This window comes from Strongylocentrotus purpuratus, unplaced genomic scaffold, assembly GCF_000002235.5.
Source record: "Strongylocentrotus purpuratus isolate Spur 01 unplaced genomic scaffold, Spur_5.0 spur5_contig_855, whole genome shotgun sequence".
NCBI lineage: Eukaryota > Metazoa > Echinodermata > Echinoidea > Camarodonta > Strongylocentrotidae > Strongylocentrotus > Strongylocentrotus purpuratus.
Window position 1 is genome coordinate 1,029,657 of NW_022145563.1, and position 20,210 is coordinate 1,049,866.

The following is a 20,210-nucleotide window of genomic DNA, read 5'->3' on the forward strand; positions in this document are numbered from 1 at the left end:
GTCAGCCTCTATATATTATTCCTGTTTCAGACTTTCCTACTTTGGCAGTTGTTTCTCTCATAACCTTATCTATTAATCCGGTTCATATGCCACCAAATGAAATGAATGAATGAATGAATAAATACACAAATAATTAAATATATAAACTTAAGGCCAAGTAAGAATTATACCTAGTTTCTTGTCAGGATTTTTTTTTAATAGTGAAAATGAGGAACAGGGAACTCAATGTTATTTGACTGATATTTGTCAGCACATAGAAATACTAGTAGGTCTATTTCAACACAAATCTTGTTAATTCTAATTTCGTTTATACATGCATTTTAGACGCTACAAACTGGGTGCATTTTCAGTTTTGTTAACCCCTTTGTCTAAATATCCTCAGATAGTTATTCATTTAATTTTAGAACAAAACAAATTACATGAAAAATTTAAGCGGTACCCACCCCCCCCAAACCAAAAAAGGGAGGGAGAGGACAAGAAACAAAATTACTTTTATTTGGCCCAATTAAGTGGTGATATAACGATGACATCATTGGAATTAAACTATTCCTAGGCAAGAGTCCTTCCGTCATCTAGGAGGGCGATCGTCTCTTTAAGAACCGGTACTGGCTCTACACCTACCGGTACTGGCTCTACATCTACCGGTACTGGCTCTACTGTTTGAAAAGAAGGAAAAAAGGGGAGAAAAGAAAAATTAGTGTATTTGTTTATTTGTAGTGAAACAAAGGGTAGTATTTTCAATGAGTAAACTGCTTTCCCTAATTGCCCTGTTTGCCTACATTATTAAGTATACATATAAATATGATTAAATGTTGAAATTATAGAAAAATCAATTACGAAGTATAAACCTTGAGGCCGACATTTCTAGCATATGTGAAGGAGTGGTAAGGGGGCAACTTGCACCCCAAGATTTCAGACGAAGAAGAAAAAAACATGTCTCTTTTTATATAATAGTTTATTGTTATCAGCAGGGTGGGAAATTATTAAGGTAAATAATTATAAGATTGCCCCTTTCTTCCATAAATAAATCATATTTGGGGGCGCGCTACCCTCACTGTAAAGCAACCAGTTCCTAGAAAAGTAGACTTCCTAGTCGATTGGATCACATTAAGCTGAGATATTAAAGCTGCATATGCCACTGTGTGATATCATCTGATAAAATCAATGTTGAATCTTGGATCAGCGGCACAGACAAATAGGCCAGACTATTATTTTTCAAAAGACAATCATTTTCTCAAGAAGAAGAAAATGATGAAGAGGAAAAAAAAACACTCTCTAGAAAACTCTTCGCTTAGCTCAACGGGAGGTGGGGGCAGACAGGAGTAGTTTTACTCCCATCTTTTAAATTTCATCTATTAATCTATTTATTTGATTGTTGATTATTCATTTACTTATACCTATTCACTCTTTTATTTATTAATCAATTTATTAATTAATTTATCTATATACTTGTTTGTTCATTCATTCATTCATTCATTTGTTATCATGTTTCTTCAAAGGGGCTGCTAGCCCCCCCCCCCCCCCCAAACAATCCTTGATTAGTCTATGAATCAAATATTTTGAAGCTTGGGTGAGGTGTGTTTATATAACAAAAACAACATTGAACACATGTGCAACCATAGTGACTAGACATACAACCCAGTGGCTTATATACTTCTAGATTTCATTTTAACTTTCCCACACAATGACAGGGGCAGATCCAGGAATTTTGTAAAATGGGAGGGCACAATAAACACACTTATCTGACAAAAAGAGCAAAACAACAAACAAAACAAAACAAACTAAAAAGGAAGAAATGTTCTTTCATTTTTTTTGTCGGGTGTAACTAAGGAATACAACCTGGGTTTCAAAATGAATTACTGAGTGGTTGTCCCCTACCCACTCCCCCAAATCCAACAGTACATGACATAGACCGACTACGGTTATACGAAGTACATAAACAAAAGTGCAAAAAGGCAAACATTATTACAACTAGACATGAAATTCGTCACAGAGACGAATTAGGTGATCTGCCGCTTTGATCGAGATATTAACACATGTAGAAACAAATCTCCACTCATATATAACACGTCCATGTAAAAGCTAATGTATTAATCAAGGACGTAGAAACAGTAGTAATGATTGTGCTGGCTATTGTTCGGTACAACACTGTTACCATTTAACTAATGACAGCTAGGAGATCGACGAACAAATATAAAAATAACACTGTTCATTAAGTTAAAGCTCTGATTGTTTATTGTTTATTATACAAATTGTACATAGCAGCTAGAAAAATGATGTCGATGGTCGAGAATCGCGAGGAGAAAATGTGCAGATGTGAATTGTAAGATAGATATAGTATTGATGGAGACTATAGTAAGAAGAGGCATTCACCGAATCTGACCACGAGACTAAAAGGCTTGACTGCATGTTTAGATTTACGTCCTGCCAAGTACATGTATCATGTTTTGACGGCGGCTTGGGTTGGTCGGTGATAAGGAGATACGAGTAAAAGGAGCATTAATTTTAACCAGAAGACTTATGGTCAAGTCGGTGAAAGCAAAGCAAAGAGGAAGAAAGTTGTGTGGTCGTGAGATCGCAAGATCAAGAGATAGAGAGGAAGAGAACGTTGAAACACTAATATTAGGAGATTTGCTACACTATGGGGCAGCTAGATCACCTAATAACAAAGAGTCAATGAGAAATTCAGACTTTCAACAAAATTCCAGCCTCCATTCACATAGCATGTACAAGTAAAATCCATGATGGCCGAATTTGCTGTCTTCACCCTAAATCAGAATTTTGTCCACGAATCATGAACATTTGTAAAGTAAAGCTTTAGCTACAACATAAAAAAATATGGAAGACATCAGAATTAAAAAAAAAAGTTTATCTGCCGTCTAGCATCGCGAGCACCGATTGATATCGTCAGAATCTATCTTTCTTCCCCCTTACTTTCTGTATGGATTTTATTCGCTTTATATCTCATGAAAGACATGGTTCATGACAATGAAATGTTCATGACATGCGCCATATTGATCCTAACACGGTGGATCATCTAATTACAAGTTGAGAGAAAAAGCGTTACCTTAGCATGTGTAAGTAACCTCAAGATACTTAAATGTTCCTCGGCATGGATCACCGGCAAGGCTATTCTTTGCTATAATTCCGCATTGGCTTCGGCCGTTACAATCTGGACCGAGAACATCCAATAGGTCTACTCCACAAGCCGTGTCTGATACTTGGTCGTGAGGACAGGTTGTGCTGTCAGTTCGTCCGTAGACAGCGGTAGAAATGCTGATACTGCCATCTCCGCAATCGATTGTAGCCGACTTGTGCTCACAGATAATTATCTTTTTCTCTGAAGAAGAAAAGAGAAGACCACTGGCTTAAAGTTTCCTGAGCAGTATGTAAATCCTCGTCCTCAGTTAATAATAATAATAATAATAATAATTACATTTATAGGGCGCTTTATACAGATGTTTCTAAGCGCACAGGTGGTACTGTCTAACTTGTAATTATTTAACATGTTCAATACCCTAAAAGCAACAAAATAAAATAAAATATTACTAATACAATACAATCAAGTTGAATGGAATTAACTACTTGTGTGCGCCTCCAGTAAACTATAACTGTTTAAAAAGGTGGGTTTTGAGAAGGGTTTTGAGAAGGGTTTTGAATGATTCAATGGATGGGGCATTTTCAATATGAGGTGGTAGTTTGTTCCAGAAGGCGGGGCAATCGATGAAAAGGCATGGTCACCATAACGGGTTTTTGTTCATGGGCCGGAGGAGAGCTGCAATAGTCCATAATGGGAGGAGATGAAGGCATGGACAAGTCTTTCAGTGGAGATTTTGTCAAGCAGTCGCCTGATGATCTTTCTAATTTTGTAGATGCCCCAAGATGCGGATTTGCAGACGTTTTTGATGTGCTTTTGAAGAGTAAGGTGTTTGTCCAATGTAATGCCGAGGTCTCTAACATATTCGGAGGTCTTTAGTACATCCTCATCGGTTGTCAGAACTGGTAGAGGCACTGTGCTCCTGAGCTGTGAGGAAAAATGGATCAGTTCCGACTTGTTTTCATTAAGACGGAGTCTGTTATTGGCTGACCAGTCCTTGATGTCTAAAAGACAATCTTTTAGGGAATTAACAGCATCGACTTTGCCACGAGGTGACATAGTTAAATAAATGTGAGTGTCACACCCTGATGACGAGTAATGGTTCTTGCGAGAGGACCAGTGTACAGAAGGAACAGCAGAGTGCCGACGACGGAGCCTTAAGGAACTCTGCAGCTGAAAGTGAGTGGAGCTGAGCAGGTCCCATTGATTATTACTCTCTGTGCACGGTCTTGTAGATATGACTCGATCCATTGGAGGGCAGTCCCTGAGATGGAGTAGTCATTTGCCAGACAATGTAGCAGCACGATGTGGTCGAGCGTGTCAAACGCTGCGGAATAGTCCAGAAGAAGTAGAACGGCCTCATCACCCTTGTCAACAGCAATTAGGAGTAGATCGTTGAGCACTTTCAAAAACGCAGTTTCTGTTGAGTGGAGGTTGCGGTATGTGGACTGGTTTACAGGGAGCAGATGGTGACTATCCACGTGATTCATGAGTTGGTTAGCTACGATTCTTTCCAAGACCTTGCTCACAAATGGCAAATTGTTGTTAGATGTTTGTGTTCACATTCAGACCCTTTGGAAATACGAAGGCGAGTGACGAATAATGTGGGATATCATAACCATTATTATTGGTCACAATATGCATACACTATAGCTATATGTTAATATATATATATATATATATATATATATGTATAACTGATCTGCTGCTTCGGTCTAGACATAACACATGTAGAAACTCAATGGGAGATTTTTTCTTTTACAAAGAAATCCTACATTCCATTTATATTACAAATATTTGAAAAAAAATCAGTCCCCCTGATGTGTGCACGGACAAAGGTGTGACCAAAAGTTTACCCATGACATCAAGTTCATGTATACCAAATCTCATTCATAAATGATATCCATGCATGGAAATATAACACATACTCGATGCGATATATCACGTACAAGTGAAAACCATAATGGTAGATTTTGCAGTCTTTACCTTTAATCGGAATTTAGAACACGTTCACCTAATTGAATCAAATTCAATTGTTTTCCTTTAAGTGACAATATTTTGACGCCAAAGCTTTAGCTCTCTGCATGGTGTTCTTTTTCTGAAATATATCACTAAGAACATCATCTTGAAAACCTTCCTTACTTCCGTGCTTTATTTACAAGTGCAATATCACTCTTCAAGGATCTCATAATTACTTGGCTACTAATAGCTTAATCGTCTAGTGTCTATTACATTTTAGATATCATTCAATCTATCATAGCTTCTAATGATATAACACATCTCTAATAGCGTCTTCATTAAGAAATCATATAGACATGATACAAGAATGTTAGCATAACCATCCCTATACTATTGCTTTATGAGCTTCCTATACTTTATGCTCTGAGACTGAGGATCATTTGTGCACATGTAGACCCTGTAGGATGTCATTCTACTCTCAGCCTTCACTCATCCATAAATTAACAAGTCATTTCTTCACATTAATACTGAATAAACTAAAAACACTTCCTTAAATATTCCAATAGCCATCTGTATCAATTTGATCCAATACTACTTCCCTTTTCAGCAAGATTATTGAGCTTGAAAATATACATAATAATAATATCTAAGATTTACATCTTTGAAACTTATATTCTAAATTCCTCATCAAAATTAAATCGGAATACATTTGTAGAGTTAGGTCTCAGCTACCTAATACAATATGGGAGACATCAGAGTAGGGATGAACAAGGTATATTCCAAACAACAATGGCAAATACTACCTAATCGATTCAAATTGAATTGTTTTCCTTTAAGTGGCACATACTATATTTACGTCAAAGCATTCTAACAGCAAACGTGATACATGAAATTCCATCTCCAATTCATACGCCATCAGAACATGAAAGAAAAATTGGGGGTCGATCACCAGCCATTTTGAAGAGTTATAGCGGTTTTAAAACCACTCTTGGCAATTTTTCTGCATTTGCGTGCGTGCGTCCATTTTGAGGTTTAACTAACGTTTATGTGCTAAATTCAGGTCAACAATGGCTAAAATTGATTTCATGTTGCTAAGAATAGTATCAGAAATACAAGAGCAGTTTTAAAAAATTGAATTAATACACATAGTACGGACGGCACACGCAAAAACGCCAAAGCTAGCATGCGTCCGCATCCTTAATTTTTTAAATGTTCAAAAGTGTCTGAAACGTCACTGTAGTAAATTAGTTATACATGCATGTATAAGCATTTTGACGAACTTGTACGCGTATGCCAATATGCGTGCATGGACATGGGTGTGACCTAAAGTTAACCCATGACGTCAGGTTATGCATGTCAAATATCAATCAGAAATGACAATGTATGGCGGAAATAAGTTCAATAATAGAAAATAACAGAGATGACGTTACGCATCTGTAATACAAAAAATCTCTTCGTTATAGGATCAATAATAATGCATATGGCACATGTCATGAAAATTTCATAATAATTAATCATGGTATTCATGAGATATGAAGCAAAAAAAATCCATAGAAAAAAAAGGGGGAGGAAGATTCTGACGTAATCAAGGTACTCTATAGCTGCCAAACTAGGCAGCAGATCACCTAAAAAGATAGATTCTGACGAAATCAATATGGTGCTCTGCTAAGCTAGGCGGCACAGCACTAATTATCAAGGGCAAGAACCATGCACAGTACGTGACAACACACATGATTAAGGCATTGCAATGATTAGGGCTTAATTATCTCGATGCACACAGGGCTTCTTCTATGAGAACATGTATGCTCTCATAGAACAAAAGGTTTCACACAGAGCTATTGAAATTGCCTCAAGTTGATTTTTGAAAGCTCTTATGCGATCGTGTTTATAGCAAAATCTCCTCTGCACTACATGAATGCCCAAAGCAAAAAATTGCGCCCTCACCCATACATGCATTAGTTGGATCTACCCGTGTCACATCCACAGGGTTCGACCAGAACAGGATCCGGATGAAGCAGACCAGGCCTTGGACCCGGACCCGAGGAAAAAGTGGAACCAGATCCAGATCCAGATCCAGGACTGGATTCTGACTCGTAATAGAGGTCGACTGACAGGAAATATCGAGACCGGCTACTCCGCAGTTTTCTTTATATTTTATTTATTCGTGTATTTATACATTAATTCATTCATTTATTCATCTAATTATCTATGTATTTTTACTTTCGGTTTACTCATTTTTGTATTCACATCTTTTTTTCTTTTTTTTTTTCGCCTCTTGTTGGCCTGTTGGGCTCAGAGCCTGTTTTGAGGCCGGTAAAATTCACAAAGATCTTTCCACACTTTTGCCGTTTGCAATGGCTTTGGAGGTTCCCCCCCCCCCCCCCCCCCATCCCATCCCTTGTCATGACCCATTTAACTTTCAAATGACGGTCATTGTATTTATATTTTTATCCTGATATGCTACATTTCAGGTTTTTTAAAATGCAAGAATATTGGGCTAAATTTCTACAGTCAAGAGAAGCTCCAAGGGCCTACGTAATAATGAGGCGCTTGCGGGTCGGCTTATATGCAGCTAATTTTCTACAGTCAAGAGAAGCTCCAAGGGCCTACGTAATAATGAGGCGCTTGCGGGTCGGCTTAATATGCAACTGCTTTCTACAAACACAAAAATAAAAATGACTTGTTGCTCGTCTATATCTTTAATAAACTGAGATTTTGCCTAAAAAAATATAATCTTACTACGCTAATAATGTCACCTTAGAGCTATATTGAAAGGGTGTTTGATATGGGTCAGTGACAACATCCCTGGGGCGCTTGCGGGTCGAGTAATATTGGTTGGTTGGTTATTTTACCTGACTGCTAAGAAAGCATAAATGCTTGTAAGTAAGCAACCAGACGGCTGACGGCTTTAGGTCCTTTCCGACGGACCTGGTAATGAGGATTAATGCCTTACCAAAGGGCACTAGCGCATCGCCTTGGTTTTGAAACCCGGGTCACCGGATCACGATCGAGACCACTGCTCTACCAACTGAGCTATCGCGCCTCCTGCAACTGCTTTTCATGAACACACAAAAAAAAGACTTGTTGCTTGTCTATATCTTTAATAACCTGAGATTTTGCCTAAAAAATATAATCTTACTACGCTTATAATTTCACCTAAGACCTATATTGAAAGGGTACTTTTCGATATGGGCCAGTGACAACATCCCTGAGGCTCATGTAAGGTAATATGTGGGACAAATGGTTGGCCCAAAATTAAAATTTTCTTTTAACACTTTAAGGATAGATTTCGTTCATAATACGGCTAGGATACGGTGGACATAGTCCCCCAAAATTGAGAGTTACCTGCAGCGGCAGGAGAGAATCTGCAGTGGTATTAGGGTCACCCTAGGGCGTATCCCTATCTTTACAGGCCGTACGGGTCACTGTGGGATTATAGTGCGGAGTTATACAATTTTTCATTTCTAAGTTCGCCATAGCCATGCCGTAGAGCGGTTGCATGGCAAGGTCAGGGGTACGGTGACCTTGCGTCTGCCTTGGTATTTTCAAAACCCTACGGCCGCTGCAGGAGTTCCCTAAGTTGACCGTGCATCATCACTTCAAAGGCTGTATGGCAGCTCCAGGTTTTCTGTCTCTACAAATTAAAAATATGCTATGCGGCTACTCTAACATATGTGACTGCTACCGTATGTGAGCGTGGGAATACTGTGGCAGCCGTATAATTGCAATTGGCTGTAGATATTTTAGATCCCTCGGCCGCGGTGGCAAATGTGACCTAGGCGTAAGCTGTCTATGGCCTACGTTATGTTCATTAAGTACAGTCAGCGTATCTGTTTGGTAATTTCTTTTTTTTTTAATCAAGAAAGCATAGACCAATAACTAATTGGCCAAATTAGGACCACATACCTATTGATGCGAGGTTCTTCATTACTCGCTTATTAATAAAACCCTACTGATTAATTAAGCCATCCAAAGCCTCATTCAGACATGTCGCGGTAAACTGAGAAACAAAAGCTGCGTTAGTTATATTATTTTAAGAGAATGTCATTTAGGTGGGGGGGGGGGGGGGGGGGGTGAGCAGAGTACTCGGGTACTACAGAGGCAAAATCATTTATACCAGTATTTCATACACTACGGAAACGAGAAGTGTGCAACGCCAAAGTCATTTATTTCCCCACGACGGTTTACGCTTTATGTGTGACCGAGGCTTTATTGCCATATTAAACCTAGTTCACATACGACGCGGTAAACCGCAGCGTTTTTACATTTTAGTATAATACGCTTCGCATTTTCTGTGTCTTATAACACAGAGCTCAGTATATATGTGTAGGACCTTTGTTGCGGGCAGTTGTCTTTCATTTACAAGTTATTATAGTAATCTACCGTGGCTTACCGATTCATTTCTGAACGAGGCTTTACAAACACGATCTCAACTACATTTGAAAAATCAACCCAAGTGCATTTTAAATACCTATTGTATGTCCAATGCATAGATAACATGTTCGGACAGACAAGGCTATTGAAATGGCCTTTGATGATTTTTCGAAAGCAGTTGCTATAGTGTCTACAGTGGACTTAATTTTTAGTGAGTTTTAGCGAAACCGCCTGCTTTGGCGGCGAAAGCTCCGAGCTCGGCGAGCCCAGTCTCTGGCTCGGTCACGCCAGTCTCGATCATACCCTTCAGAAGAGTCAGAGTCAGAGTCAGAGTCAGAGTCCCAGTCGGGTCGCAACAAATCTTCAAAACTGAAACTGGATTTGGATCCACTGGATCTCGGGTCTGATGAATCGGATTCGTCGGAGGAACCGGAAGAGCGGTCAGATAAATCAGATTCATCAGATGCATCAGAGGATCCGGAAGATCGGTCCAATAAATTGGGTTCATCGGAGGCTGCAGAACCGGCAGACACTGATTCTAGTGACCCACCTTCACCGCCTTCCTTCCAGGGGTTGAGGTTCAATTTGGGAATCTCAGATTCGTCAGAGCATGGAACACGGTGGTTGGAAAAGTTGGGCAACGTCAGGGTTTTAAACTCAGGGTAGGGATTCTCCATGCTGAACTGTGCCCATGGTATATCATTCCTGAAAGTTTGATAAAGAAAATCAACATGCTTGAATATTCATTAGGTAATGATTATCAAATGGAGTCCTTCTTATTTTTTATTCATCATCTTCTTCCTCTCCTCCTCCTCTCTTCCCCTCCCCTCCTTCTTTTCCCGAAGACTAGCTCCCGGCTAATAAAAGGAAACATTGGAACACATATGTGCAGGGTCATTTGATAGCTAAGCCTAGCAAAGTTCATGAATACATAATGTGTGAAAATACCATTCCCTGATTCATTGTAGGAGGCGTAAGTTACACAATGAAGGGCAAACAGTGACTTATTCAGTGGATACACTAGCTGTTTGCACAGAAGCGACTGACTGCTTCCTTTGGGGACCAATGATAATCTATGCTTTTCCCTGATGTGAGTGACATTTCTCCATTTCCCTGGCTGTACTCTGACAGGACAAAAGGGAACCCTTTTTCCAGGTTTTTCTCGTATTTCCAGGATAGCTGGAACCCTACATGATGACATAGCAAGGACAAGAAAGAAGTTTTCAAAAGTAATAATCCCCCCACGTGCAAAGCTCACTTATCATTTTTAACCTTGTTACCCTTACTGATTATAAAACTATATTTTCATTGAAAAGCGGGGACATCATTTTCTGTTAAGGCCACCCCCCCCCTCAAAAGTGGGTGAGGGCGTTGTCTCCTCCCCCACCCCTCAGGATTTATGCCAGTGGATATAGAGACTTACTTGAACTTCTTAGTGTCACATGTCGGGGTGTACAGGGGATATGGCTGGATGGAGAGATTCTCGCTACCGTCCAGGGTGTCGCAGAGAACACGTGACAGTGACGTGCCTTTGATAGCGTCCAACTGACCTGTCATTGGAAGGAAAAACAGAGTGATATTAGGCAATGGATGTAATTTGTGTATAAATGAATGATTGGATCAACATGGATTAACGGGGTGTTGTGGCGTGCACCTGTAATCCAGCTAACACAAACTGATTCAGCCAAGGACGCAGGCTCAAAACTGAGTCACGTCTTTTGGATGGTGACGTTAAACGTGCATGGGTCCCCAGACGTAAATTATCATATCTGATTGATACATGTCTGTAAAAATCCAATTACACACACACACACACACACACACACATGTGCATGCTCGATCGTAACTACGTCTGGCTGGATCATCATTAAATCCACTGGCCGGGCAGGGTAACGACTGTAGGGCTCTTAGGTTGGTTAACTGATAAAGCACCTCAGTGAAAGTTATTATAGTGAGTGTGAAAAGGAGATGTGATTTTGTCTAGCGGCACGTTCATAGTCATCTCCGTCTGTGTTCATGTACAAACTGGCTCAGGCAACCCCGGTTCGAAACTGAGTTACGTCTTTCGGATGGTGAGGTTAAAGATCGGTCCCCGTACGTAAATAATCATTTCTAATTGATACACGTCTGTAAAAACTTAATTACACATAGGTCCCATTGCACACCGCATCAGCGACTACCGTGACTTTTTGAAGCGCCATGCAAGAGTAATATCGTACAAAAAGTGAATGAAAAAATGGACAGTGTAAGCACCTTCTCGAATTACTGGCATATGGGTTAAATGCCTTCACACACTTGATTAGCAGGTAATAGCGCTATCGAAATGACGCAACAGGCATAATACCCTATGCACACGATGTGTCACGCTAATCAAGATAATGATGAGAATAGGTAGGTCTGTTCTTACTTCAACGGAACGTTCGCATTGCTAAGTTTGCTGTATCACTATATTGTATCCTTGCCTAACATATCATTATAACAATTCATGTACTTTTCAAAAGGGTTATCTATTACTTTAAATGTAACTGTAGCATTCAATCACTCAGATATATTGACACTTTCACGCAGCAATTCCGCCACCCAGCAATGTAAACATAATTAATATTATTGGCAACTGAATCGCTACATTGAAAACACACAATGTAAACAGTTGAAAATTATCAGAATATGTTTCTGTCTTACGATAAGCAGCATTGTAAGTACTCAAAATGAAAACAATGGGAAATACCAAGATTCATTAGAGTAGGGTTGGGAAAATGATCCCCAAAAGTTTCCCTTCGTCAAGTTTAATGCTGCATTAGAGAATGTACCTATAATGAACAGTTTTGGGCAAAGTTAGTGATATCCAATGATACAAAAAAAGAACCCTTCATTACAGTCAGGTACGACTTATAGCTATTTATTGCCACACATGATATGCTGAAATACTTAGGTGAAAGGGAATGGAAACTGATTACGAACCACTGCCCAACTGTATTAATATAAGTTTATTTTAGCTGAATTGTGTATCATGATAAAAAAATAATCAAATACTTATTTCCCTTATCAATCTATATTAATTGCTCTTGTTTTGAATTATTATGTTTAGTGATATTTTTTTTATTTTTTTTATCTAAAAAAAAAAAAAAATTGATTGTATTATGTAATACAAGGCTCTCTTTCAAAGCATTTTTATGTAATAAAGAGACCGTACCGTATAAAGAACACATGATTATTGAGTAAATAATTTCATGAAAGAATAAATAACAAAATAACGAAATAACAAAATAAAATAAATTGCACAATGTTTCTCTTACTGTCTGTGAAACCCTCCGGTGCATTCCGTTCGTACCAGAAACGATCCCCAAGACGAAGTCGCTTGAACTGGTCGCCGAGCAGACAACCGAGGGTATGGCCAATTCGACCTCCAGGCATGTGCTTCTCGTTCGTGAAGCCGATGAACGCGTCAATTTCGCGCACTCCATCTTCCCTGAAAATAATAAGGGAAAAAAATAAGAGATTGATATTTCTGTTGAGCTAACCCGAAGCACTGAATGCTTTTCTTCTTTTTTAAATTGGAATTATTATCATCATCATCATCATTGTTGTATGCTCTTATTGTGTACATATGTCATCGTTCGATGTTTTATTTCAGAGAAAATTAAGCCCCTCTGTACTAGTTTGCCAGGAGGGATAACACCTCCCTCCGGAACCGCGGCAGATATAAAGTTTTTCTTTCGTGACTTTTTTCTTTCGAGTCTTACGCATTTTTAAAATCAATTTTTTTTTTAAATCAGACGTATGGTTACAAAGTCACATGACCTTTTGTCTTTGCATGTCAGCCCGAAAATCGCTCATTTTTGTGATTTGCGTACAAAACATATGGAAATATCATTTTTCCTAAAAAGATATAAAACATTGGTTATTTGGTCTTGTTTAAAGTTTAGGTGTTTGTTTTGGGGTCAAATACTTGAATAGTAGTAAAAAATGAAATAAAACAACAAGAAAAATAAAATACATAAGTTTAAAAAACAATGAAATACAAAAGAAATTATCAAAACAAGAGATAACATATGAAATGACCTGGCTCTTCCAATTTTTGTTGTCGTATTATTATTCCAAATGGTCCAACGAATATATGTAGTGAAAAAGAATGCTTAAATATGAATAATATATGATTTATGGGTAGAAATGTGAATTTTATAACCTTATTTGCATAAATTACCATGAATATGCAAATATCTGAATTTTCAAAAAATTGAAATTACCATAGTATTCTATACACTTTTATAATCTTATAACAATTTTATAACCTTATTTGCATAAATTACCATGAATATGCAAATGTCTGAATTTTCAAAAAATTGAAATTACCATAGTATTCTATACACTTCACTTGACCCCAGTAAAAACCTGGTCTGAAATAGAGTTAAGGCAGTTTTGATAGCCTAGTCCACCACACGCGAGAGGTCCTAGCTTCGATCTTTGCACAGCGTATACATATTTGGTGTTTTGCCCACATCCATCCCTCTTGACCCAGGAGTATCAAAATGGGTATCCGATCCAATCTAATCCAATCCAATCTAATCCGATCCAATCTAATCCAATCCAAAAGATATTTGATATAGCGCCTTTTCCTTGCAGATACAAAGTGCTGCATGCACACGCTACACAATGTTTGGGCCACTTAAAAAGAAAAGTTACACACTTCTCAGAGATCAGCAAAGTAGATGTAGGCTGGTAATAAAGTAATTTCTAGCAGAATAGATGTGATTTGAGTAGTTTCTTAAACTGGTCAACAGATGAGGCCGTCTGCACAGCAGTAGGTAGCTGGTTCCACAGTTTTGCAGCAACCGATGGAAAAGATAATTCACCAGCACGTTTCTTAGAGAGACACTGAGTGAGCCAGATGGATGATGATGAGCGAGTATTTCGGACTCGAGGATGGTTATCCGCGACTACGTCACAAATCTACCAATTTGCCAATTTGAGAATTGCTTAGACTTAGGGGTCTTGTAATTCAAACATTAAAACTTTCTTATTATTAGTCCAATATATTTCACACTTTCTTCATACTGTCTATCTGATTTTCTGCTTTCATACAAATGAACTTATTACAAGGGTTGGATTGCCCCTTAGCCCTGTATCATACATTACACCTCACCCAAACCCCAAACCTAGAACGTAAAACCTTAATTATTGCAAACCTAACCCTGTATCTTGGACGCAATCTGAAGCAATTGTTCCAGGACGGAGTAAAGGCCACTGTAACTTTGTTTTTAATTTCATTTTTAGGGGTGGGGGTCCAATAGATCCTGGTCCAATAAAGCCTTTGCTGGATACGCCACAGTGAAAGATAGCCATGAAGGGTTGTATTTGCATTATTAAAGGAAGCCCCCCCCCCCCCACGACATACACACCCTCTACAACTTTGTTTGGGGGGGGGGGGTGCCGGTCTATTAAAGAGAGTTATATGCCAGCTCCAAAACTCTCCTGGATAACGCCACAGACAGACAAAGATTGCCCCAAAGAAGACTGAAGGTTTTATCTGCATTTTGAACCCGTTCCCTTCCAGATTCTGATATTCCCATAAACTTTGTACACAGAGCACCCGGTGCCCTTAGGCAAAGGGTTAAAGGAAACACCCGCCTGACTATCAGTCCAAAGTTTGAGGACTCGATTCCCAGCCCGGCACTACTGTCCTTTGGCAGGATATTTATCCACATTTGCCACTCTCCATCCAGGTGTAAATAGGAACCTGACGATTGCTTTGGTGACTTGTTGCATGGCCTTCAGGAAGAACAGCATTGATGCTGATGAGAGTTCCATTCATTGGTACACAATGTTTTTCATTGTTTGATGTTGTTTGTCTGTTTCTTTGATTGTTTGTTTTGATGTTTGATTGTGTAGGAGAGGGGTGTAACTTACCCGTAGAGCTCCTGGAGTTCGTCAAGGAGACCATCATCCAGAAACACTCCTTTAAGGTCGTCCCAAGATTCTATCTTTGGTCGTTTAGGTGTGCACATCTCACGGTACTCCACATAAGAAGGGATGCCATGCTCGCGTCCACGCTGAATATTCATTGCAAGGAGATCCAAACCGAATCTAAAAATGAATGAGGTATACAGGGTTTTTATCTTCTTTTAAGGCAGTAAAATGAAACGAATGAATATTTTTGCTCATATTTCTTGTATATTTACCCCGTAGTTGGTGACACTTCATGTTCAAGCCTTGCGCCTACAATCAAGCTCATGAGTATCATCCAAGAAATACTAGATAAATAATGACTGCTTCGAGGGGTAAAGTTAAAGCTATTGCCCAAGGTGATCTTGAAACTGTACTTTGCCCCAAAAGGGGCATGGTGCAGTAAGGTCACTAAGATCACCAAGGAGCTTGATTTGTTTAACCGTGACTAGGGAAATAAGCAGTCAATATTTGTTTTATTTACCGTATTCCAAGTTTCAATTCAAACGAGATACTTTAACAAAACATGTCTGTTATTAGTACAATTATGCTGTGTCTCGCCAGTCAATATTTTGTCGCTATACTGCCCAGCAGTCAGAAGCGAATTTCATCCCTTGTGCGGTATGTGATACAAGATATACCATTTTAGGTTTCAATTCAAAAGAGATACTTTAACAAAACATGTCTGTTATTAGTAGAATTATGCCGTGTCTTGCCGGTCAATATTTTTCGGTATACTGTCCCGCCAGCAGTGAGAAGCGAATTTCATCCCTTGTGCGGTATGTGATACAAGATATGCCATTACACATTAGACGTCATTTCGATTGCGTAATCACCTGCACTAATCAAGACTGTATAAACAAAGTCGTGGATCCACAAGAAATTAAAAGCAATCTTTGCATTATTCATGTTGCAATCACTTTCTCTACAATATCACAATCACACAGTGCATCAACTGTCGCACATGTCCAGTCATCTGACGCATTCCTATCTATACGTCAGGCAAATGATGCCTCATGTACAATATCACGATTGACTCACCCGTCTTCCTCCTCCTCAAAGAGATGGCCCTGAATTGCTGAAGTAACATGGCGGTCAACCTTGTTCACTTTCTGAGCGATGTTTCCAAGAACAAATCCATTCATCCCATTCTGAGATGGCAAAATTAACATGTAATCGTGATTATAATTTTGTGTCATTTTCTTTTAAACATACTGCACCTCTTGTCTGGAATGCACTTCCTCAGGAAATATGTCAAACTAGAAATTTTAATGGATTTAAAAGGAAATTCAAATGTTATTTATTACAAGTACTTAACCCCTGTATATTATTTTATGTGATAACAAGAAATTCAATTTTGTATTCCTTCTTCACTTATAACATATGTTTATTTTATATAGATAGATATTTGTTTCCTGTTGTATTGTTTTGTTATTGTCCAGTATATTATTTATTTTTAATGTATATATTTATGATTGAATGGAATCAATAAATATTGAATTATGACAACATACCTATTCCCTACATAATTATATATCGTGTCTAATATTGAAATGTAATTTTGATGTGAGATATTCACAAGCTTTGAAATAATTAACTTATTTGTCAATCTTCCGATGTGTAATATTGATGGTTTCCTTTACTGCCTACTTCTCATACCCAAATAAATCAATCAATCAATCAATCAGTCTACTGTCTCTTTAGCTTTCACAGCTACAATTATCTTGCCATGATATCCGGGCACGAAATTCATTATATCAAAACAATGTCAAATATGTTCTCATGCTTTGTTCAATTGCTTTACGAATGAGAAGAAATCAAATGAAATCAAATCAAAACAGATCTCCCCCTAATCATATCCCAAACTCCAAGTAGTCTTACATTTGCTGCATCGTGCATAGCAGAGGCGTTAAAGAAGGCGTGATGGAGGGGAACAGCGGTCCGAGAGAAGTGCTTATTATCACGGATCTCAAGCTCGCTCGGAATCTAAAGTGCAAGGATAAAAAAGAGTAATTACATTCAATTATTCCCACTTCCTCATTTGCTGACCACATTTTTTGAAGCATCACTGCGTCAGTGATTGACCCGGTATCTGACGGTGGTCGTTATCACAGATCTCACGCTCCACCGGAATCTAATGCACAAGGAATTAAAAGCACACTTACAGAATTTTGTTTTTATCCCCGTCCCACTTGATGCGTCATTGACTGACGTGGAAGGAGGCGTCGGCCTCTGTCGCGGTCTCTGACGCATCATGTAAGAATGATATCGCAGACGTAGTGAGTAGAAATAAACAGTGTTTGTTGAAGTACTGGCGCATGCTCTGAATTACTGTTCTACATCAAATTTGGATGACATGCACCCACTCTGTAGAATAACAGAGAGCACGTATTTCTAAAAGAAGAAAAAAAAGTGATTATAATGGCGTTTCGTTACCTGGCTATGTCCCAAACGGTAGGCTGCTGAAGCGAACACGTTGCTCATGGTAGCACTTAGATTCTCATTGTAGTCTGGGACTTCCTTGCGACCAGGCTTAATAGAGAGCTTGAAATGGTCAGTCGCTACGGGACCAAAAAGGGCTGGCATGTACTCGTTGTATACAATATGCTGCCACACACCAGTAACGATCCTGAAATACAATTCAATTAAAAATGGCATTTATATTACAAACAATCGTGCGTGGCAACATTAGGTGTTTAATTATGCAGAATGTAGGCCTACCATAATGGAAAATAACAAGCAGTATAAGTAAAACATACCAGTAACGTGCATAGAAATGAAAAGAAAAAAAAAATTACAGACAAAAAATCAAAGAAACTAATGTAATTCTTAGCAGGTAAAATAGTATTATTTATATACCTCACTAAGAAATCCAGCCATCTGATTGGTCGAATTGCATTCATAAACTTCAACTGTTCCTGTAAAATTCTCGGTAACCATGCATAAAACATTTCAATATTTTTAATAACCATGGTTATTAAAAAAAGTTGGTCAGCCTCCATGGTTACCCCATAGGTTTACATGTTAAAAAATGGTTTGAGCGATGGAGGATGCCGTATGTGTGCGAAGGATTGGTCGGTAATTTCAATACAATTGAATCTCGATCGATCTTACCGACAATTTTATCTTGCATTGTTGACATGAAGACGAAAATAAACTTCCAAAAACAAAAAAACAACATCTGCCGATAGATCTTGATCTAAGTTCGTGCCAATATGCATTGCAAAAGTAAAAGAAGAGTCCGTATATGGAGCTTTTGCGAAGCATTCATCACACGCGAAGCCGGTTTTAATCCATTTTAATGTATATATCGGAGAAAACTGCCAAGCATGTTAACGGCGGGCCATAGCCGAGTGGTCTAAGCGTTGGTTTTCGGTACATCTCTTATTGTACGCAAGAGTTCGAATCCCGTCTTCGACAAAAATGATAAATATTTTTAATTTTTCATTTTTTAGTCTATTTTTTTTCGGCATATAAAAGTATTAATGACTGCTTTAATATTCGAGAAATAGTTGTTTTCATACGCTCTCGGGAAGGTTACAATTGGGCTATTCCCCTCGGCAAGCCTCGGGGAATAGCACAATTCTAACCTTCCCTTGAGCGTAATAAAACAACTATTTCTCTCAAAGCAGTCATTAATACTATAAAATATACCTTAATGCAGGTACAGACAAAATGCCAAAATAATGATGGGGGGTCAAAAGGAATTTTCTTGAATGTAAAGGGTCTGCATGCACCTTATTTGAAGTAAGTGATGAGAGATTGGAAGAGGGAGTTACGTAATACGTCCCCTACGACGTAAAGATCATCGGCGAGAAGAAGAATTGTTCATTTTTTCATGCTCGTTCAACACCATGCGTCATTTCAAGTGCGTTAATACCTCTGCTAATATAGTACACAAGTTATTCACCCAATGACTCCTGAATCCTGTTTCTCTCATAGGCTGAATCGAGTAGGCCTACTCGTCAGCTCCAGCATGCAATAGGCTAAAAAACACTATTGCATTGTTTCTGCTCTTATATTCATAGTCTATTGTTCCAAGTTGTGTCCGACACAAGCCTATCATTTTTGGATATACGCCGTTTTTGTGCGTTAAAACTGTTGATATGATTGTTAAATTGCTCGTCAATGCGTATGAACATATTTATACTTCAGTATTTTGATAATAAAGGAAATGGAAAAGAGCTAAATGTTATTTTGAATTGAATTGAACTATTTGTTTTGCAGTTTTTTAATTATTTTGAACGATGTCTTTCTAACATGGTGCAAGTATCGCATCAGTCGTGCATCAGATAGCACTACGCTGATTGACCAACAACCGCGATGGTCCGCACGGAGAAGGTCAACAAGCCAACTTTATTATTAACCGTGAGCACCAGGCATAACCTCCGTTCATATAAGCCCTATTGTAAATGTTCATGTTCAAGCATTATCTGCAACCATAGCTACTATTGAAATATCTGTCAGTATCATTAGGGATCATTTTGGACATGCGCTAATTCTGGATTAGTTCGGTCTATTCTCTACAAGATGGACAGTATATTGTAAATCCACTCTTCTTTTGGAGTGAAAATTAACGCTCAAGCTAGTGGAATCCACTCACAAGGAGCAATTCAAATTACTACTTCATGACGGTGGGCGGATTCTGATATAGCTTTGGAATTGATTTACAACATGTAACTCCTAAATGGACTGCTAAAGTCGAGTTTAAAATTAGGTGCATTATCCCTATTGCAGACTTTTAAAAGAGCGGATTTCTACAATAAGGGACTATCGAATTATTATCTACCGGGCTGGCCAGAAAATACTACAAAACGGACAACATCATACAATACAA

General features: G+C 38.5%; 1 protein-coding gene across 4 annotated transcripts in view; it reads right to left on the reverse strand.

The window, feature by feature from the left end:
- Positions 1-461: 461 nt before the first annotated feature.
- Positions 462-20,210, reverse strand: part of LOC100892838 (peroxidasin homolog) — a 47,347-nt gene continuing 27,598 nt past the window's right edge. Inside the window, exons 9-17 of one of the 4 annotated variants that reach the window (XM_030996494.1) lie at positions 17,810-18,002; positions 17,255-17,359; positions 16,415-16,524; positions 15,338-15,514; positions 12,727-12,899; positions 10,854-10,980; positions 9,981-10,135; positions 3,068-3,340; positions 576-656 (exon numbers count right to left, since the gene is read on the reverse strand). In XM_030996494.1, the coding sequence (XP_030852354.1) occupies positions 3,069-3,340; positions 9,981-10,135; positions 10,854-10,980; positions 12,727-12,899; positions 15,338-15,514; positions 16,415-16,524; positions 17,255-17,359; positions 17,810-18,002 (1,312 nt within the window). In that variant the 3' untranslated portion in view covers positions 576-656; position 3,068. Of the gene's footprint in view, positions 657-3,067; positions 3,341-9,980; positions 10,136-10,853; positions 10,981-12,726; positions 12,900-15,337; positions 15,515-16,414; positions 16,525-17,254; positions 17,360-17,809; positions 18,003-20,210 lie in introns of all 4 variants that reach the window. The other 3 variants (XM_030996503.1, XM_030996519.1, XM_030996512.1) reach the window with 3 other exon arrangements.